The following is a 22,608-nucleotide window of genomic DNA, read 5'->3' as shown; positions in this document are numbered from 1 at the left end:
GGTCTTGAACTCCTGACCTCAGGTGATTCACCTGCCTTGGCCTCCCAAAGTGCTGGGATTACAGGTGTGAGCCACTGCACCCAGCCAAAACATGAAACTTATGCAGAATTATTTGCTCTGGGGGGATACAACTGAATTCCACTTTCATAATATTCAATTAAAAAAATATTCAATTAAAAAAATTTTTTAAATATTCAATTAAAAAAAACCTCATTCTGGCAGAGGTTGCAGTGAGCCGAGATTGCACCACTGCACTCCAGCCTGGGTGATAGAGTGGCTCCGTCTCAAAGAAAAACAAAAACAAAAACAAAAAAAAACCCCTCATTCTTATGCAAATTCTTAGACCTGGAATCTAGGACTATCATAATCTAACATTATCACAAAAGCAAGTTTTTTTTTTTTTTTTTAAGATAGAGTCTTGCTCTGTTGCCAAGGTGGGAGTGCAGTGGTACGATCTCAGCTCACTGCAACCTCCTCCTTCCGGGTTTAAGGAATTCTCTGCTTCAGCCTCCTGACTAGCTGGGATTACAGGCACATGCCACCATGCCCAGCTAGTTTTTTTTTGTATTTTCAGTAAAGACGAAGTTTCACCATCTTGGCCAGGCTGGTCTTGAACTCCTGACCTCATGATCCACCCGCCTCGGCCTCCCAAAGTGCTTGGATTACAGGTGTGAGCCACCGCGCCCAGCCACAAAAGCAAGTTTTTATTGTCCTAATTCTATTCAAATCTAAGAAAAAAAAATTAACCTTCAAGTACATGTTATTAAAACACTTCATACAGATTATATCACAAACTTTTTTCAGATAAAGTAAATAAAAATGAATTTATTTTAAAAAAAAACCATTTATCATTTCCCAACACATCAATAACCAAGTAGAAAATGAAAAAAACATATAAAAGCCTGGGCAACATAGTAAGACCCTGTTTCTACAAAAAATTTAAAAATTAGCCAGGCATGATGGCACATACCTGTAGTTCTAGCTACTCTGGAGGCTGAGGTGGGAGGACTGTTTGAGCCCAGGAGTTCAAGGCTGTAGTGAGCCATAATTACACACCTGTGAATAGCGACTGATAGCCACTGCACTCCAGCCTGGGCAACATAGTGAGACTTCCATCTCAAAAAAAAAAAAAAAAGACACTGAACTAATAATTAGGATGGGATATACAAGGAACTCTTGCAAATCAAAAAATAAATAATTTTACCATTTTTCCATGGAAAAATGGACAAAGATTATAAATAAGTAAATCACAGAAGCAGAAACTCAGCTGGCTTACAAGTGTATGAAGAGATCTTCAATATCAATTAGTAATCAGAGAAATGTAAATTAAAGCAAAACAAACAAACATTATACTGGCAAATATTTTTAAACATTAGATGATACCAGTTGTTGTTGAGAATATGGGGGAAACAGGAACTTTTCTGTACTGCTAGGGGGAATGTAAACTGTTACAGCAGGACATTAGAAGCAACCAATGAATTCGTCACTAGGGAAAATGGTCTGTTACCATGGTGGATCCATATCATGGATTACACTGCAAGTAACAGCCATCGAAGCTATCAATTACAAATAAATACAGCCACATGGACACATCTCTAAGGTCACTATTGAAGGAAAATTAAGAAAAAGAATGAAGGCCGGGCGCGGTGGCTCATGCCTGTAATCCCAGCACTTTGGGAGTCCAATGCAGGTGGATCACAAGGTCAGGAGATCGAGACCATCTAGGCTAACACGGTGAAACCCTGTCTCTACTGAAAACACAAAAAAATTAGCCGGGCGCAGTGGCGGGCACCTGTAATCCCAGCTACTCAGGAGGCTGAGGCAGGAGAATGGCGTGAACCCGGGAGGCGGACCTTGCAGCAAGCTGAGATCGCGCCACTGCAGTCCCGCCTGGGCAAAAGAGCGAGACTCCGTCTCAAAAAAAAAAAAAAAGAGAAAAAGAGTAAGATCTATAATAGCACAAAATCATCTTGTAATTAAAAAGCACATATACAAAGCAATAATGGGTAACTTATAAAGATATAGGCCAGGTACAGTGGCTTACGCCTGTAATCCCAGCACTTTGGGAGGCCAAGGCAGGTGGATCATTTGAGGTCAGGAGTTTGAGACCTGCCTGGCCAATATAGTGAAACCCCGTCTCTACGAAAAATACAAAAATTAGCAGCGCGTGGTGGATACATGCCTGTAATCCCAGCTACTCGGGAGGCTGGGGCAGGAGAACTGCTTGAACCCTGGAGGCGGAGGTTGCAGTGAGCTGAGATTGTGCCACTGCACTCCAGCCAGGGCGACAGAGTGACGCTCCATCTCAAAATAAAGAAATAAAGGAATGAAATGAAATGAAAAGGAAAGAAAGAAAGAAAGAAAGAAAAAGGAAGGAAGGAAGGAAAGACAGACATCTAAGATATATCAGTGGGTACAAGAGGGTGGGTGGGGTACAGAGGGAGTGGGAAAATCACTATAAAGGGTAAAAGTAGCAAAATACAATGAGAAGGGCCTTGTGCAGCCCATATGTAATAATGTGTTAAGAAGTGATTAGAAATTTTGAATCACTCAACTCCCTATACCTGAGGTCCCCCTTTAAAAAGCTCACCCTTCTTATATATGAAGAAACCAAGACAGTAAGTTACAATAATATAAATTAAGCTACCAATGACAAAGTGCTCAGTCAGCCTTCTATTGATTTTTTTCTTTTTTGAGATGGAGTCTCCCTCTGTAGCCTAGGCTGGAGTGCAGTGGCGAGATCTCAGCTCACCACAACCTCCACCTCCTGGGTCCTGGTTCAAGCAATTCTCCTGCCTCAGCCTCCCAAGTAGCTGGGATTACAGGCACGCGCCACCATGCCCAGCTAATTTTTGTATTTTTAGTAGAGATGGGGTTTCACCATGCTGGCCAGGTTGGTCTTGAACTCCTGACCTCATGATCCACCCACCTCGGCCTCCCAAAGTGCTGGGATTACAAGCGTGAACCACCGCGCCAGGTCTCTGCCTTCTATTGATAACACTAACCTGCCCTAGTTATATCTAAAGAGAAATTTACTTTCATACAGATTTCACAGCTTGTCAACAGCCATATACCTGGAAAGATAAGAAAATTTGTATATCCTTCATCCTTGTGATTCATTCAGGCTGTAGTTTAAGTTTCCTTTCAATTATTCCAAGGAGAATCAGCATGACCAAGCAAAGTAGGTTCCAAAGGCAGGAAGCAGAAGCAATATGATGCTATGGAAGTACCTTTCTGAACAGTCTCTTCTGCCGTTGTAGGGCCCTGGGGCAACCCTTCAATGTAAGTGCTTGGCAACAAGTCTGCTGAGATAGGCTGACCTTGTAGCTTTTGTAGTCTCTCTTGTACAGCACTGGTCAGATCTACATAAGCCTCATCAATGCTGGCACGTTCAATCACAGCAAAACGAGACATTATCTCCATCACTTCAACACTGGCTTCCCGGTACCTAAGAAGTATAAGAATCATTCATGCAGGCAATAAACAGAGGCAACCTTGAGATTGTCTGCTCCACTCCCACCTTGCCATAATGAACAATAATACACAAAATCAAGAGACATATGGCCTAACAGAGACTAGACAATAGTAACTGAAAGGGTCAACGGGCAGGCAGATGGTCAATAATAGAAGCATGGAAAAGGAAGAACCACGGAGGCAAACATTTTTAGCACAATGCCAGAACTACCAAGGCAGAAAGCATTCAGACTATGAACACGTCTATATGACAAGGAACTCTCTAAAAAATAAAGAAATGCCTCAGATTTGTGTATTACTGTGATTACCTATTCCTTTTATTTTCATATATCCACCAAGAAATCTTCTGCTTCTAATTTTGTCTTCAAAAAAAAAAAGGGTAATTTACATGCAACACTGCACTGATCTGTGAACCAGAGTATATGGTCTTCCCCAGGATAGTATTTCTCACCATAAATTAACAAACTGGCATATGGATTTTATACTTCAGTCAACGGTGAGTTTGGTTAACATGTGAACTGGTCATCACCACATACACACACATGCCTTAACCAACCATTTATGGATATACTAATATTCAAATTATCAAGTTGAAGATAAGCACCTAGAATGTGGTGATGTGTCTGGGCAGGCAGACAACCTTCCTCAGGGTATACATACCAATCTCACCATATGTCTTCTATTCAAACTTTAATAAGCAGCTCTTCTGGATCTATACCTAGTTTTCTATGACAATATACAGATATTTTCTTTTTTTTCTTTTTTTTTTTTTCGAGATGAAGTCTTGCTCTTGTCTCCCAGGCTGGAGTGCAATAGTGGCATCTCGCCTCACTGCAACCTCCACCTCCCGGGTTCAAGCGATTTTCCTGCCTCGGCCTCCCGAGTAGCTGGGATTACAGGCGCCTGCCACCACGCCCGGTGAATTTTTTTGTATTTTTAGTAGAGACGGGGTTTCACCATGTTGGCCAGGCTGATCTCGAATTCCTGACCTCAGGTGATCCTCCCGCCTCAGCCTCCCCAAGTGCTGGGATTACAGGCGTGAGCCACCACATCCGGCCAATATACAGATATTTGCTTTGCTTTGGTTTGGACCTGCTTTGTAGTGTCCAGTTCTTTGTTCCTATTGATTATATTTACTATAAAAATGAAAACATTGGTACCTCTTCACCAAGACACCCATAAAAACTAATATAATTATCGTTCTAAAACATTCTCAAATTAGAGAATTACAGAAATACTTAACTTTTTTTTTAAATCATTATTTGAGCTAGGAAGAGGATAGGCCTCAAAGAAAATAAAGAGCAAGACCAGGCGCAGCGGTTCACACCTGTAATCCCAGCACTTTGGGAGGCAGAGGTGGGTGGATCACCTGAGGTCAAGAGTTCGAGACCAGCCTGACCAACATGGAGAAATCCCATTTCTACTAAAAATACAAAATTAGCTGGCATGGTGGCACATGACTGTAATCCCAGCTACTCGGGAGGCTGAGGCAGGAGAATCACTTGAACCCAAGAGGTGGAGGTTGTGGTGAGCCGAGATTGCACCACTGCACCCTAGCCTGGGCAACAAGAGTAAAACTCCATCCCCCACCCACAAAAAATAAAAATAAAAAAAAAGAAAAGAAAGAGCAATATACTCACACACACAGCCAGAAAAGGATACTTGTAATATTGTGAAATATATATTCAGTCTTCATCCCAGTTTCCTGACATACAACTCCAAAAATCCTTGGAATCGCCTAAGTTTTGTCTTTTTGTATGCTACTGTTGACTAATAGCTTCAGGATAGGGCAGGTCACCAAAAAGACCATGGCATAATTAGAGGGTTGGGACTTTTGGCCCCACCCCTTCAACTTCTGGGGAGGGGAGAGGAGGAGAGGTGCTGCAGGTCAAGTTGATCACCCATAGCCAATGGTTTAATCAGTCATGAGTACACAACGGAGCCTCCCTAAAAACCCAAGAGGACAGGGTCTGGAGAGATTCCAAATAGCTGTAATAGTAGAGATTCCTGGAGGGTGGCTCACCCAGGGAGGGCATGAAAGCTCCACACCCCTTCTCACACGCCTTGCTCTATATATCTCTTCATCTTCATCTTTTTTTTGACAGGATCTCACTGTTGCCCAGGCTGGATACAGTGGTTTGATCATGACTCTCTGCAACCACAATCTCCTGGGCTCAAGCAATCCTCCCACCTCAGCTTCCCGAGTAGCTGGGACTAGAGCTGCACAACACCATGTCTAGCTAATTTTTTTATGTTTTTTTGTTTGTTTGTTTGTTTGTTTAATTTTGGTAGAGACGAGGTCTTACTATGTTGCCCAGGCTGGTCTCAAAGCAATCTTCCTGTCTCAGCCTCCCAAAGTGCTAGGATTACAGGCGTGAGCCACCATGCCCAACCTATCTGTATCCTTCGTAATATCTTTTATAATAAACCAATAAACATAAGTAAGTGTTCTCCTGAGTTCTGTGAGTCACTTCAGCAAATTAATCAAATCCGAAGAGGGGGTTGCGGGAACCCCAACTTAAAGCCAGCTGTTCAGACATTCTAAAGGCCTGGACTTGTGATGGAAAGGAAGGAGGGGGTGTTCTTGTGGTATTGAGCCCTCAACATGTGGAATCTGATGCCATCTCCAGGTAGACAGTGTTGGAATTGACTGGGAGGACATGCAGCTGGTGTCTGCTGATTGGTGTGTGGGGAAATACTTCCACACCTTTGGTCACAGATGTCTTCTGTGTTGATTGTTCTTGTGGTGTGAGGAGAGGAAAACCATAGTTTGAGTTTTTCTAAAACAATACTCTATTTCAGTGCTTCCTCACAGCCTCTTGAGCAAATCACTGCAAGGTATTTTTAAGAGTATTTGGAAAACTTAATCTTCAGTCAAGTCTATCTTCTTTTCTAGCAATAATTCCAATGTGGGTCTGGCTATGCCACTCTACCTTTAGACTTCTAATTCACAGAATTAGAATTAGAATTCAGAAGTATGTCAGGTCCTGAGTCAAAGCATGATTCCTATACCACAACACATAGTATAGTGTACCTTGAGAACACAGATACTAGAATCTTAAAAAAACAGATGTGAATCCTCAGTCTTTTACTTAGCTGTCTGAACTTTTTTCTTTCTTGAGACAGGGTCTCACTCTGTCACCCAGACTGGAGTGCAGCGGTGTGATCTGGGCCCACTGCAACCTCTGCCTCCCAGGCTCAAGCAATCCTCTCACCTCAGCTTTCCGAGTAGCCGGGACTGCAAGTGTGTGCCACCATACCTGGCTAATTTTTGTATTTTCTGTTAGAGACGGGGTTTCCCCATGTTGCCCAGGCTGGTCTCCTGGACTCAAGTGATCTGCCCGCCTCAGCCTCCCTAAATGCTAGGATTACAGGCACGAGCCACTATCCCCAGCCTAACTTAAATTATTTAACTTCTCTGAATTTGATTCCTCATCTGTGAAGGGGGAGTAATATTAGTACCTACCTTATAACAATGTCAGATTAAATAGAGATATTGCCTATAGAGAGCTTAACACTGTGTCTGGCATGTGATAATATGTTCAATACATATTAGCTGTTAGGATTAAAGGCTGGGGTTTGTGCCTACCTCTGACTTAGCTATGCTGATATATATCCCCCATTCCAAGGCAAAACTTCTAATATTTGCGGAGAGATAGCTTAATCTAAAAACAAAGAAATCTCCCTTGATATTGTTCAATTATAGCAACTAATTCCTGATATTGTGCTAGAATGTCAGTTTGACTCAGCCTTTCCTGGAAAAATTCTCAGTTTCACAGTCAATTTTTCAAATGCTTTAGATTTTTGGACGAAGAACATGGGAATTGGTATTAGGTCTTAATTTAACAACCAATTTTGAACAATTAAGGAACTGAATAGGTATCAAAGGCAGCAACTCTTATATGGTATAATGGTTTTGAACTGTCCCCAAAACACAATATTAAAATCTGTTTTTCATTTCACAGAGACAAGATGGCTAACCAAAAAGAATTTTTTCAGGTGTTATTTACATGGAACAAATTCAAAACACCAGTTCCTAGCCTCATGGAGTATTATTTTTGACTCCTTTATGTTTCCTTAAATAATGTTTTTTTCTTACTTGGTGAGGTTAGCTTTCCCACGGGACTCACGAACTTGTGCCAGTAGAAGATCTGGACATAACTTCTTAGCATCATCTGCCCACATACTTCTAGTGACCCCAAATGCACGAGCTTCATAACTCACTGCAATTATTCTAAGGTTAGAAAAAAAAGGAAACAGAAAACATATTATATGATCACAAGCAAAAACAAGTAACATTTAACACAAGTAATCTATAAACATATTAGAAACTTTTTGACCACAGATGCCATCATTCAATCCAAAACGAAGCAGTTCAGAAATCTCAAAAGTAGGGCCAGGCACAGTGGCTCATGCTGGCAATTCCTGTACTTTGGGAGGCCAAGGCAGAAGGACTGCTTGAGGCCAGGTGTTCAAGACCTGCCTGGGCAATATAGTGAGCCCTGCCCCCCCAACCAATCCCCATCTCTACCCACTCCCCAAAAAATAAAATCAGCTTGGCATGGTGGGGCGCTCCTGTAGTTCTAACTACTTGGGAGACTTGAAGAGGGATGATCACTTGAGCCCAGGTCAAAGCTGCTGTGAGCTGATGGTGCCACTGCACTCTGGATGGGACAATAGAGAAAGGCCCTGTCACCACCACCACCACCACAACAAAGGACCTGCCACAGTGCCACTGTGTTACCATTGAATAGTTGTGACAATAACAATGATACATACCCGCCACCCTTCCATGATTTGTACTGTACAACTGCACAAGGTTTATTCCTCAAATGAGGATTTTGCCGCTGCTCCACTTGAACAAAAAAACAGTCCATGTCCACGAGAGCAACCACTCGATCCTGTCCAGTAGCCATTTTTCTGTAACATGACATTTTATGTACAGTTAGAAAAACACCTCATACAAAATGCCAGGGAAAACTGTAATTCCATTCTTTCACTGATGAGTTACCATGAGCATGGGAGCATGGAAACTAACAAGAACGAAACAGGCATTTAAATATACACGTTGAGTATCCCTTATCTGAAATGGCTGGGATCCAAAGTGCTTGAGATTTTGCATTTTTTTCAAATTTTGCAATATTTGCATTATAATCACCAGTTAAGCATCCGTAATCCAAAAATCCTAAACCTACAACGCTCTAATAAACATTTCCTTTGAATGCTGTGTTGGTGCAAAAAATTTTTTGGATTTTGGAAGATTTCAAATTTCAGATTAGGGATACTCTGAGTGGAAAAAACAGTTTTTAAGATTCTTCACTCAACAACAATCAACAAGGTAGACTTCTGTGACCAAATGTGAGGATTTCTCCCCACCAACAAACAAGCAATCAATTCTGCAGCAGACACCAAGTGGGTATCCTCCAATTCGAGTCTGACATTATCTACCTAGAGAAAGCGTCAGATCTCACAGGTTGATGGCTCAGTCCCACAAGACTGCCCCCTACTTCTGATGCCAATCACAAGCCACAGGTTGTTTTACCTGTGCTTCTAACTGACTGGATATAAATTGGGAATCTCATGAGCCCCTCTTTTGGTTCAGTTAATTTGCCAGAGTGGCTCACAGAACTCAGGGAATCAAATTTACTAGTTTATTATAAAGGATATACAGATGAAGAGATACACATGGCAAGGCATGCCCTCCCTGGGAACACCACTCTCCAGGAACCTCCTTTTGTTCCTATCCAGAAGCTCTTCGAACCCTCTCCTCTTGGGCCTTTTATGGAGACTTCATTGGATAGGCATGACTGACACCCGTGTAGAAATGTGACTGGACAAAAAAGATATGATCTAATACTGATAGACTGGGGAAACCCAGCAAGGCCTGTCCAGATTCTTCCTGGCCTCTCTGGGTAGCATTCCTTCCTCCAGGGTATGGGGTAGGAACTCTTCTGAAATGAAAGTCTTATGACCCATAACCAGAAAGGCAGGGGAAGATTAGAGTCCTGCTTTGGGCAGGTTAAAGGAGTGTAGGAGAAGGTCAGAGAGAGATTCTGTTTTCTGAGGCTTGCTTCAAGAGCTCCAATATTATAACGAAAGCTAGGGGAGTTATGAGCTAGGAACCATGGACAAAAACTAACATACATATATCACAATATCACAGATACTCAATCTGTACTGCTGGCATAAGAATAAATTAGTACAATTTTATGAAGGCAATAGGTATTAAAAGCTTTAAAAATATTTATCCTTAAAAGAACTGACCACAAAATATAAACATAGCCAATTGGCACATAAAAATAGGCTCACCATCATTAGTCACGGGGAAATGGAAATTAAAATGCACATCACCAGGGGAAGAGAACCAATACTGAATCTAGTTGACAGACAAATCTCAAGTATAAATTCAGAGAAAAGAGAAGGAGAAAATAATATATAACATCATAGCATTCATGAAAAATGTCAACCTTTTACCCTGAAATACTTTTAGACTTACAGAAAATTGCAAAAATGGTAGAGTTCTCCTACTCCCAGTTTCCTGATGTTAACATCTTAACACAATTATCAAAATTTAAAAATGAACATTGGTATATTATTAACTACATACTTTACTCCCCCCCCCCCCCATCTGTGGCATTTCCTCGGTTGTTCCTTGTTTTTCATGACCATGACACTTTTTTTTTTTTTTTTTTTTTGAGACAAAGTCTCGCTGTTGCTCCCCAGGCTGGAGTGCAATGGCTTTATCTCGGCTCACTGCAACCTCCGCCTCCTGGGCGCAAGCAACTCTTCTGCCTCAGCCTCCCGATTAGCTGGGATTACAGGCACCTGCCACCATGCCAGCTAATTTTTGTATTTTTAGTAGAGACAGGGTTTCACTGTGTTGGCGAGGCTGGTCTCGAACTCCTGACCTCAGGTGATCCGCCTGCCTCGGCCTCCCAAAGTGCTGGGATTACAGGTGTAAGCCACCGCGCCCGCCGACCATGACACCTTTAAAGAGTATTAGTCAGTTTTTTTTTGTCACCCAGGCTGGAATGCAGCGGAGCAATCTTGGCCCACTGCAAGCTTTGCCTCCCGGGTTCATGCCATTCTCCTGCCTCAGTCTCCCAAGTAGCTGGGACCACAGGCGTCCACCACCACGCCCGGCTAATTTTTTTTTTTGTATTTTTAGTAGAGATGGGGTTTCACCTTCTCAGCCAAGATGGTCTCGATCTCCTGACCTCGTGATCCGCACGCCTCGGCCTCCCAAAGTGCTGGGATTACAGACGTGAGCCACCTCGCCCAGCCTAGTCAGTTATTTTGAGAATGTCTCTTAATTTGGGTTTGTCTGATGTTTTCTCATGATTAAGATTATGCATTTTGGGCAAGAATATAATGGCAGTGATGAGGGGGGTGAAATACATTCTGTCAATATATCTTATTACCTATTTAACCATGATCAGTGAAATGTTTTTTGCCACATTTGTCATTATAAGGTTACTATTTTTCCTTTTGTAACTTAAAAATATCAAAGATACTTTCAGACGGCAAACATCCTGTTTTCTCTTCAACCTTTCAATCACTAAGCACCCATCAGTGGCTCGTGCCTGTAACAATTACTTTGTAACATTCTGTGATTTTTCTACTACTCATGTAAATTTCTTAAACACAAGAGAAAACTCAATCTAACAGATAAACATAGAAAAAGGTATGAATGGTAGCTTGGAAGAATAAACCTTACATGCTTGAGAGTGGATGCTGACTATTATTTAACATTTTTAGTAATCTAGAAGAAGAAATATAAAGCAGTGGCTCCCAAAATTTGCTATATATTAAAATCACCTGGGAATCTTTACGTTTCTTTTTTTGTTTTTTTGAGACGGAGTCTTGCTCTGTCGCCCAGGCTGGAGTGCAGTGGCACAATCTCGGTTCACTGCAACCTCCCTGTCCCGGGTTCACGCCATTCTCCTGCCTCAGCCTCCCGAGTAGCTGGGATTACACACGTGCGCACCACCCTGCCTGGCTTTTTTGTATTTTGAGTAAAGATGGGGTTTTGCCATGTTGGCCAGGCTGCTTTAAATACTATTGATATTTGACTTCCACAACTATATATACTAACTTAATTGGTATGGGTATGACCTGGGCATGAGTTTTTTTGTTGTTGTTGTTTTTGAGATAGAGTTTCGCTCTCGTTGCGCAGGCTGGAGTGCAATGGCACAGTCTCGGCTCACTGCAACCTCCGCCTCCCGGGTTCAAGCGATTCCCGTGCCTCAGCCTCCCAGGTAGCTGGGACTACAGGCGCACGCCACCACGCCCAGCTAATTTTTGTATTTCGAGTAGAGACAGGGTTTCACCATGTTGGCCAGGCTAGTCTCTAACTCCTGACCTTAGGCGATCCACCCACCTCAGCCTCCCAAAGTGCTGGGATTACAGGCCTGAGTCACCACGCTCGGCCTAGCATGGGGATTTTTTTTTTTTTTCTAGACAGTCTGGGTCTGTCACCCAGGCTGGAGTGTAGTGGTGAGATCTCAGCTCACTGCAACCTCCACCTCCCGGATTCAAGCGATTCCTCTGCCTCAGCCTCCCCATTAGCTGGAACTACAGGCGCGTGCCACCCCGCCCGGCTACTTTTTTGTATTTTTAGTAGAGACGGGGTTTCACCGTGTTAGCCAGGATGGTCTGGATCTCCTGACCTCGTGATCCGCCCGCCTCAGCCTCCCAAAGTGCTGGGATTACAGGCGTGTGCCACCGCGCCCGGCCGGGGATTTTTAAAAGCTCTCCAGGTAATTCCAATATGCAGCAGTTTGAGAGACAAGACCTAAATAAGACAATCGAAACACCAGCAATCCATGATTTAAATACGAGAAACACAGGTTATACAGTTGAGTGAGCACCCAACTGTATTCTAAAAAAAGTTTTTCAAAAACTAACATTCACCTTGAAAAAAAAACGTGTCTTACAACTGCAAAGCAGGAAGGTGAGTGGAAAGAAAAATAATTAAAATCAGAGCAGTCAAAGCATTAATTCCTTATAAATTCCAGTCGACCACGCCTAAAACAGGCAGAATGTGATACTTTAAACATTTACAAGTTAAAACCATAACATGCCAGAAATCCCTCTACTTTGAAGTGGCTTTTCAGTAGTATTGGAACAGATTGAGCCAACAAATAGTATTGTCACACACACAAAAAAAACACAGGCTAAGCACCATATTAGATCCAAATACCAGAAGTGGAGCAGGAATAGGAAGCAGTGATTTATGTTCAGCACACAATTTACTAAGCACACAATCACAAAAACAGACATGCAGACTTTAACAGATAATAAAGCTGTTGAGGTTTTCCGTTTATGTATTTACTCGAGAAAGCAAGAGCTTTATTTATTTATTTTTGAGACGGAGTTTCGCTCTGTCGCCCAGGCTGCAGTGCAAAGGCGCGATCTCGGCTCACTGAACCTCCGCCTCCCGGGATCAACCGATTCTCCCACCTCAGCCTCCCGAGTAGCTGGGATTACAGGCGCTCGCCGCCACGCCTGTATAAAAATACTAAAAATGCAAACATAATTTTTGTATTTTTAGTAGAGACGGGGTTTCACCATGTTGGTGAGGCTGGTCTCAAACTCCTGAACCTCAGGTGATCCACCCGCCTCGGCCTCCCAAAGTGCTGGGATTACAGGCGTGAGCCACCGCGCCCGGCCAAGAGCTTTATAAAGATGGAAAATGAAGAAGACTTTCTGCCCAAGCCATGCTTTTGGATAAGGATTACACTACTTTGAAATCTTATATATAGCACTTGGCCAATTATCAAAACTGCACAAACCTTCACTGATTGCAATTATTCCCTTTAAACATCTCGAGTTACCCCAATCCGCACAAAACAAGTTTAGTGCCCACCAGGTAATAATACATCCAGGAAAATAATTCCAAGAGAGAGGTTTAAGAACTACAGGGAAAAACATACTTTTTTCTACAAGAAAAATCTTAGAGGACAGTACCAGGGCCTTATCCCTGTTAGCATGATTTATATTTCACGTAACGTTGGTCCAGTCACTGCTACATTATAAAACCAATAGTCAAGGAAACATAGAAAGTCTGAACACAGTGACAGCGAACAGTTCTAAATTTTCTTACCAAGGTAACAAACACCTGGCAAAACTGCCAGCAGCGGTTGCCGAAAATGCTAGGTTCGGTGCCCACTGGAAGGAAAATGGAAGGGCTCTTGAATATCTTTTCGCCTTTCTGGGAGCGGTCCAGTGAGTTTCGAGCGAGATTTATTCCCTGTGACAACGGAGAAACCGAGAAGGGATCGTAAAGGATCCTGCCCGGGCAAGCGATCCCAGCAGGAATCAGCCAAGTGCGGCGCGCCCAGCAACGAAGCCGCCAGACTGAGGTCTGACAGCGCGCCCGCTGCGAAGGGCCGTTGACGCGGCTGCGCACCGCGGCCCTTCCGCCTCCCGCCCCGCCCACCTAGGCTCAACCTTCACACGGGAGCCGCCACTTCCGCGGGCGCCTGCGCAGTGGCGGGCCGGGCGCGTGCGCAGCGCCGGCTTCTTCCCAGCGAGAGCTACTGCTCACGCTCCTCCTCCAGCTTCCCACCCCCGCCTGCCCGCCGCAGTCCGGTACCAACGGGTGGTCTCGCCGAGGGAGCTGTCGTGCCTCGTGGTCCCGGGACTGCAGTGGTGTGCGCTCTCGGCGCGTGGCGTTAGGCGTGGCACTAGGCATGGCGATGGATCAAGTAAACGCGTTGTGCGAGCAGCTGGTGAAAGCGGTGACGGTCATGATGGACCCCAACTCCACCCAGCGCTACCGGCTGGAAGCTCTCAAGGTAGCTGGGGTCCTGGCGTCCTGGGCCGGTCCCGACACCCTCTCCCAGCTCCGGCGCCGCCTGTAACTGGGGTAGTCTCCCGCCCACGCGGCTCCTGGACCTCCTTTCCCAACTCCCCGGGACCTTCTCCTCGCGGCCCTCCGCGCCTCTCCCAAACCCCCGCCTTCTCTACTCGCCGCTCCTGTCCTTTGCCTGGGACACTCCGGTCCCTAGCTGCTTCTCATCTCGCCGCAGCTTCCCACAGCCCTCTCCTCCCCCGTTCCTCGCTTCTGTGCACTCTTGTCCGCGACACGACCCTCGCCCATTTTCATTCCCCAAGCCCGACATCTCCTCGCCTTCCCGAGGCGCACGTGTAGATCCCGCCCCCAACGCCAGCTTCATTCTTTATGGTCTACCCTGCACTAAACGTTTTCCTGCTGGCCCACTCACCTGACCCGAACTGACCGAGCTCCAGCCCCTCTAGTACCCTTATGCTTATATCCTTTAACATCTCTCGCTAACTTTCGTTTGTGGCTTGGACATTTCCCGGGGAAATTCTCGCACCCCTACTTCTCCCATGTTTTTGAGTGTAATATTTTTAGGCTATTTTGCGCAAAGATAACTTCTACCACTTACTTTGCATTTTAACAAGGGCACTTTGGTTTCCTGAAAGTAGTTTGCTTGAGACCCGAATGCTCTGCTCTTGGGACTGACTTATGCTGCAGTTTGGGGGTGCTAATACAATTCAAGCTTACTTGCCCATAAAACAACGTGTGTGGGCTGTGAGAAATGGCCATTTAGGAGAAAATACTTGTGCTGTACATTTTTAAAGTGATGTTAACTTCAAAAAAGAGAGTGACCACCACTTGGAGGAAATGTTACAATATGTAGATGTATGCCAAAGGGTTTGGAATCAGAAACAATTGGGTTCTATTAGTTTGGTTTTTATTATTAATATTTAAAATAGACACAAAAGTGGAGAGAATACGACAGTGATTCTGCATGTTCCTGTCACCTAAATTCAGCAATTAAAGATTTTACCGCATTTACTTTTTCCACCGCCTATCCTCTCTCCCTGCCTCGAAGGTTTTTAGAAGAAACCCTAGAAATTGTTATTTCACCCCTATGTACATCAGGGGGATGTCTCTAACAAATAATTTCTTATTCCTTTGTGTCCATTTTTTTCCAACACTAGTAGGGCTACTGTTGGCCGTAGCATGGAAAAAATCTGGAAACATCACGCTGGAAGGAATGTTTATCAGTTCTTTATTCATAATATACGTGTAATATATATACATAAAATAGAGTGAACACCCCTTGGAGGAAATGTTATATATATATAACATTTTATGTGTTTTATATTTTTATTTTTATATTAAATATATATTTTAAAAGCAACTGTGCTTGGAGATCCATATAATATTGATCTAGGTTTTGCGACTTTAAACATATAGCTTAGGTTGGAGTTTCTTTTTGACATAGGGTCTCACTCTGGTTGTCCAGGCTGGCGTGCAGTGGTGAGATCTCCGCTCACTCCAGCCTTGATTTCCCGAGCTCAAGTGATTCTCCTACCACTTCAGCCTCATGAGTAGCTGGGATTACAGGCACCTGCCACCATGCCCCGCTAATTTTAAAAAATATTTTTAATAGGCCGGGCGCAGTGGCTCACGCCTGTAATCCCAGCACTTTGGGAGGCCAAGGCAGGTGGATCACCTGAGGTCAGGAGTTCAAGACCAGCCTGGTCAACATGATGAAACCCCGTTTCTACTAAAAATACAAAAATTAGCTGGGTGTGGTGGCGTGAACTTGTAGTCTCAGCTACTTGGGCTCGGGAGGCCGGGGCAGGAGAACTGCTTGAACCTGGAAGGCAGAGGTTGCAGTGAGCTGAGATCATGCCATTGCACTCCAGTCTGGGTGACAGAGTGAGATTCCGTCTCAAAAAAAAAAAAAAAAAAAAAATTATATATATATATATACATATTTATTTATATATTTATATATATTTATGTATATATTTATTTATATATTTTTTATATATATATATATTTATTTATATATATATTTATATATATTTATATATATATTTATTTATATATATATTTATATATATATTTATTTATATATATATTTATATATATATTTATTTATATATATTTATATATTTATATATATATTTATATATATATTTATATATATATTTATATATATTTATATATATATATTTATATATATATTTATATATATATATTTATATATATTTATATATATATTTATATATATATTTATATATATATTTATATATATTTATATATATATTTATATATATATTTATATATATATATATTTAGTAGAGATGGGGTTTCGCCATGTTGCCTAGGCTAGTCTCGAACTCCTAGACTCAAGTAGTCCTCCCATCTCAGCCTCCCAGTGTGCGAGCCACCGCACCCGGCCTGGTTGGAGTTTCTTAAGATGAAATTCTTTTAGTCCCTATTCTCTCACCCCTCGAAAGGAAACACTAACTTTTTTTCTTTCAGTTTTGTGAAGAGTTTAAAGAAAAGTGTCCTATCTGTGTCCCCTGTGGCTTGAGGTTGGCTGAGAAAACACAAATTGCCATCGTCAGACATTTTGGCCTTCAGATCCTGGAACACGTTGTCAAGTAAGGAGCTCTTGGACATTACCACTGAAGTCTGAGAGAACAGATCTTTATATCTTATATAACCTATAGAGATGCTGTTTAGGTGAGTAGAGAAGAGCAATCTCCAAGAAGAAAGGAGTGATCCCGTAGATGTTATCAGAACCTCACAGGAGCTCTCATTCAAGATTTAACCTTTCTTTTCTTCAGTTTCTTCATCCATGTAAAGTGTGTGGTACATATTACCCATTCAACAAATATTACCTGCCATTTAGCCGGTACTTACTGAGCTCTGACTATATGCCAGTAGCCCTCGAAGCCTTTTTAGAGTAATGCAATGTATAGGTGGTCAGTGAATCTCTGATTAGGCACTGTGGCTTTTTTCTCTCTCTCTTTCTGAGTTTGTGTGCCTTCTCTGGGTGGTACATCCAAAGCAGGATTATATGAGAATAACTGAAAACCCCTCCTAACTTGATTGTCCTACCCTCAACACCTATCAGAAGAGGTAGCCTTTAAGACTTAGCCATAGTTTTTCCGGAATTGTTTTGTAAGCCAGCACAGAAAATGAGTGATGTCAAAATTGCATTTTCTGAAAAGCAAGTACATTGTTGCAGCTGACCTAGATGTATATTCACTTTTGGCCCATCAATAAAATCATGAGGAAAAGCTGATGTGTGGTACAAATCTTGTGCGGATTCCAGTTAATGGACCACTGCATATATAAAACCTTTTCCCAAGAATTTTTCTGTTAGTATTTTGGTTAAATGTAGATCATTTTTGCCCATTTGTTGACGGGTACAAAATCCAAAGTATAATTTCTTAATGAAATCTCCAGTGTAATCAGATGTAGAAATCCATGCTATTCTCTTGTAAAGACAAGACTTCTAAAGTGATTCTGTTGACTTTATGCATTTTGGTGGCCAGGTTTCGGTGGAACGGCATGTCTCGATTGGAGAAGGTGTATCTGAAGAACAGTGTCATGGAGCTGATTGCAAATGTAAGGAATGGGTGGTTGGGAGACATGTTTCCAAGGTAGTTTAGGCAAAGCATGACTTCTTCAATAGAGAGTTTGTGTAAAAATTCACTGGTTCTAAATAGGTCAGACAGCACAAGAAATCATAATTCAGGCCAGGCACAGTGACTCACACCTGTAATTCCAGCGCTTTGGGAAGCCGAGGTAGGAGGATCACCTGCATCTAAGAATTCGAGAGCAGCTTAGGCAATGCAGTGAGACCCCATCTCTACCAAAAATACAAAAATTGGCTGAGCGTGGTGGCGCATGCCTGTGGCCCAGCTACTCAGGAGGCTGAGGTGGGAGGACTGTCTGAGCCCAGGAGATCCAGGCTGCAGTGAGCCGTGATGGTGCCATGGCACTCCAGCCTGTGCAACAGAGCAAGACCCTATCTCAAAAACAAAACAAAACAAAAACCAGAAAGCATAATTCAGCATATGTCTCTTACTAGGTTTAATTAATCATGCTTATGTATTGACTTCTATTTTTTAAATTATAAAGACAGGGCAGAGGAGATTAAATATTTTCAACAAATCAATAAGATTCTTAGATCTAAATTAGACTGAAACACTGTCTATTTCATTTTCTTTTATTCCAAACAACTACTATGTGATACTAATGATGAAAAACGTGCAGAATTTTAAGTATGCAGAATGAATTTGTTTCAAGTATTAGAATATGACTTTTTTTTTTTTTTTGGAGACAGGGTCTCTGTTGCTCTGGCTGGATTGCGTTAGCATGATCATGCAGCCTCGAACTCCTGGGCTCAAGTGATCTTCTCGCCTTAGCCTACCAAGTAGCTGGGATTATAGGCATGTGGTACCATGCCCAGCTAATTTTGTTTTTGTTTTTAGAGAGGCAGGGTCTCACTGTGTTTCCCAGGCTATTCTGGTCTCAAACCCCTGGCCTCAAGCAATCCTCCCACCCACCTTGGCTTTCCAAAATGCTGAGATTACAGGTGTGATGACTGGATGACTGTCTCTTTAAACACAAAACAGAATATGACTTTAAACATGTTCAAAATTGTAGCCTATTTTCTTTCTTGGTTTTTTTAAATAAAAGACATGAGAGATGGGATCTTCTAATACTTCTGCGTCTTCTAGTATTAGAACTATTGGTAAAATATTCATTTGCCCCTTCGTGCCCTTCCATTTTATCAGCTACTCACTATACTCCTTATTTCTATACTTTTCCTCCCTGGCCTTCTGCAAACTGAAACAATCAATATGAGAATCTTTTCATTTTGTAAAGAATAGTGATGTCATCCTAGCTCTCTATATGACAGCCTTTTTATTAGGTGATGCAACCCTCACTTAAGCTTTAAGTGGAAGAGTGATTAGCGAGAATGCAGGACAAGTGACTTAGGCATGAAGAACAGGTTCATTTGTTCTGTTTGGTTTAAAAGTAGGCCTGCTGATAAATTTTGTACAACTCTGCAGCCCAGCTTTTTTCTGGAATTCTGGAATCCAGTCTTGCATATCTCTTAATATCTCTTGTTCTTTTTCAGGGAACATTGAACATTTTGGAAGAGGAGAACCATATTAAAGATGCTCTGTCTCGAATTGTAGTGGAAATGATCAAGCGAGAGTGGCCACAGCATTGGCCTGACATGCTAATAGAATTGGACACTCTTTCCAAACAAGGGGTATGAAACACAGCTATATCAGTTTGGTATACTTTTCCTTGGAACAAACTTCAGGGTTTGTTGTTTGATTTTGTTTGTGGTTTTTTTTTTTTTTTTGGCAACAGAAAATAGCCTTCGGATATACATAAAATGAAAAGATATTTTAGTTTTTAACTAGCTTATTTCTATTGGTGTAGGAAACACAGACAGAATTGGTGATGTTTATCCTTTTGCGACTGGCAGAGGATGTAGTGACTTTTCAGACACTTCCCCCTCAAAGAAGAAGGGACATCCAGCAAACATTAACCCAGAACATGGAAAGGATCTTCAGTTTTCTGCTTAACACACTTCAAGAAAATGTAAACAAGTATCAGCAAGTGGTAAGGGATACCGCTACCTATAAATTTCTGTTTTCCAATATGAGTGTTTTTGCTTAATCTTACAGTAATGAACTAGGGTGTCTAGGTCAGCAAAATGAAAGCCTATTTTATAAGCAAAAAAATAAAAAACTAGGAAATGACAGTAAAACTGGAGCTCATTTTCTTTCTTTTTTTTTTTTTTTTTTTTGAGATGGAGGCTCGCTCTGTCGCCCAGGCTGGAGTGCAGTGGCGTGATCTCGGCTCACTGCAACCTCTGCCTCCCAGGTTCAAGCGATTCTCCTGCCTCAGCCTCCCAAGTAGCTGGGACTACAGGTGCCCGCCACCACACCCGGCTAATTTTTTGTATTTCTAGTAGAGACGGGGTTTCACCGTGTTAGCCAGGATGGTCTCGATCTGACCTCATGATCTGCCCGCCTCCCAGAGTGCTGGGATTATAGGCGTGAGCCACGGCGCCTGGCCTTTTTTTTTTTAAAAAGAGATAGGGATCTCGGCTTACTGCAGCCTCCACCTCCTGGGATTACAGGCATGTGCCACCACACCTGGCTAATTTTTGTATTTTTAGTAGAGATGGAGTTTTGCTGTGTTAGCAAGGCTAGTCTCAAACTCCTGACCTCAGGTGGTCTACCCACCTTGCTCTCCCAAAGTGCTGAGATTATAGGTGTGAGCCACTGAGCCCAGCCCTAGGTGTTATTCTTAATTTTATTTTCAGAAGTTCCTTAGGAAAATACTAATTTTTTTTTTTTTTTTTTTTTGGAGAGGGAGTCTCACTGTGTCACCCATGCTGGAGTGCAGTGGCACAGTCTCGGCTCACTGCAACCTCCGCCTCCTGGGTTCAAGCGATTCTCCTGCCTCAGCCTCCCGGGTAGCTAAGATTACCGGTGCCTGCCACCATGCCCGTCTAATTTTTGTATTTTAGTAGAGATGGTGTTTCACCATGTTAGTCAGGCTGGTCTTGAACTCCTGACCTCAAATAATCCGCCTGCCTTGGTCTCCCAAAGTGCTGGGATTGTAGGCGTGAGCCACCGCGCCTGGCCTAATTTTATATGTTTGTAAGTTAACATTATGTGCCTTCGTATGGATTTGAAATATAAGGATAAAAATCAACCATATTTGTATATTCACTGAATAGCCACTATTTTGATGTATTTAACATCCTATATATATATATATTTTTTTTTTTTCTTTTCTTTTTTTTTTTTTTTGAGACGGAGTTTCACTTTTGTTGCCCAGGCTGGAGTGCAGTAGTGCAATCTTGGTTCACTGCAACCTCCGCCTTCCAGGTTCGAGTGATTCTTCCGCCTCAGCTTCCCAAGTAGCTGGGATTACAGGCATGCGCCAGCACACCGGCTAATTTTTGTAATTTTAGCAGAGATGGGGTTTCACCATGTTGGCCAGACTGGTCTCAAACTCCTGACCTCAGGTGATCCACCCGCCTTGGCCTCCCAGATTGCTGGGATTACAGGCGTGAGCCACCACGCCTGGCCAACATCCAGTATTTTTGAGTACATAGTTTTCATATACTTATGCTATACATACATGATCATAAATTGTATTCATTTAATTATGCTTCTGACTTTACTTGTTCTCCCTAGGGGAATATCAGTTATGCGTGCTTAGTAAAGTTGTGTTATTTTCCAAGATTAAAAATTGCATATATTTAAGAATCATTATTCAAGAGCATTGATTGGGGGGGGGGGAGTAGAAAGTTATTATGTGGCCTTTTGCTCATTAAAAACACTGGATCTTTATACTTCCTTTCAGAAGACAGATACTTCTCAGGAGTCAAAGGTAAGAGCTCTTTATAATGTTTGAAGGAGACCTTTGAACCTTTCAGGTGAGGGGATACGTGCCCCTAGTGGATGGTGACGTCAGCCTTGCTTGTGTTGTATTGTTTTGGAGACAGGTCTTACTGTTGCCCAGGCTGGAGTGCAGTTGTGTGGTCTCAGCTCACTGCAGCCATGACCTCCCCAGCTCAAGTGATCCTCTCACCTCAACTTCATGAGTAGCTGGGAATATAGGTGCACACCACTATGCCCAGCTAATACTTTCTATAGAAACAGGGTCTCAGTGTGTTGCCTAGGCTGGCATCAAACTCCTGGCTTCAAGTGATCCTCCAGCCTCGACCTCCCAAAGTGATTGTGGGCCACTGCATCTGTCGTTTGTTTTTTTTTTGTTTGTTTGTTTTTGTTTTTGTTTTTTTGAGACGGAGTCTCGCTCACTTTCCCAGGCTGGAGTGCAGTGGCGTGATCTCGGCTCACTGCAAGCTCCGCCTCCTGGGTTCACGCCATTCTCCTGCCTTAGCCTCCCAAGTAGCTGGGACTACAGGTGCCCGCCACCACGCCTGGCTAATTTTTTGTATTTTTAATAGAGACGGGGTTTCACTGTGTTAGCCAGGATAGTCTCAATCTCCTGACCTCATGATCCGCCCTCCTTGACTTCCCAAAGTGCTGGGATTACAGGTGTGAGCCACCACGCCCAGCCTGTCCTTTGTTCTGTTTTTGATCACTGAGCTATGGTGGAAGGGAAGTAAAAAAAAAACAAAACTTACTTTTTTTTTTTTTTTTGACACAGGGTCTTACCTTGTCACCCAGGCTAGAGTACAGTGAGGCAAACATGGCTCACTGCAGCTTCAACCTCCAGGGTTCAAGTGAGCCTTACCTCAGCCTCATGAGTAGCTGGGACTGTAGATGCACACCATCATGCCTGGC

At 42.7% G+C, this 22,608-nt stretch overlaps 2 protein-coding genes across 6 annotated transcripts in view; one reads left to right on the top strand and one right to left on the bottom strand.

Annotated features, from left to right (window-relative positions):
* Positions 1 to 13,923, bottom strand: part of POLH (DNA polymerase eta) — a 41,917-nt gene extending 27,994 nt beyond the window's left edge. Inside the window, exons 1-4 of one of the 4 annotated variants that reach the window (XM_054493253.2) lie at positions 13,580 to 13,923; positions 8,254 to 8,394; positions 7,574 to 7,708; positions 3,231 to 3,448 (exon numbers count right to left, since the gene is read on the bottom strand). In XM_054493253.2, the coding sequence (XP_054349228.2) occupies positions 3,231 to 3,448; positions 7,574 to 7,708; positions 8,254 to 8,390 (490 nt within the window). In that variant the 5' untranslated portion in view covers positions 8,391 to 8,394; positions 13,580 to 13,923. Of the gene's footprint in view, positions 1 to 3,230; positions 3,449 to 7,573; positions 7,709 to 8,253; positions 8,395 to 13,579 lie in introns of those variants that run through there. The other 3 variants (XM_054493254.2, XM_063667044.1, XM_063667045.1) reach the window with 3 other exon arrangements.
* Positions 13,924 to 13,958: 35 nt separating this feature from the next.
* Positions 13,959 to 22,608, top strand: part of XPO5 (exportin 5) — a 55,114-nt gene continuing 46,464 nt past the window's right edge. Inside the window, exons 1-6 of one of the 2 annotated variants that reach the window (XM_054493245.2) lie at positions 13,959 to 14,273; positions 16,787 to 16,908; positions 17,809 to 17,881; positions 19,404 to 19,541; positions 19,718 to 19,900; positions 21,662 to 21,688. In XM_054493245.2, the coding sequence (XP_054349220.1) occupies positions 14,169 to 14,273; positions 16,787 to 16,908; positions 17,809 to 17,881; positions 19,404 to 19,541; positions 19,718 to 19,900; positions 21,662 to 21,688 (648 nt within the window). In that variant the 5' untranslated portion in view covers positions 13,959 to 14,168. The remainder of the gene's footprint in view (positions 14,274 to 16,786; positions 16,909 to 17,808; positions 17,882 to 19,403; positions 19,542 to 19,717; positions 19,901 to 21,661; positions 21,689 to 22,608) is intronic. The other variant, XM_063667040.1, reaches the window with a different exon arrangement.

Source organism: Pongo pygmaeus, chromosome 5 (assembly GCF_028885625.2).
Source record: "Pongo pygmaeus isolate AG05252 chromosome 5, NHGRI_mPonPyg2-v2.0_pri, whole genome shotgun sequence".
Taxonomy (NCBI): domain Eukaryota; kingdom Metazoa; phylum Chordata; class Mammalia; order Primates; family Hominidae; genus Pongo; species Pongo pygmaeus.
The sequence above is the reverse complement of the archived record's forward strand: the minus strand, read 5'-3'. Positions and strand labels throughout refer to the sequence as shown.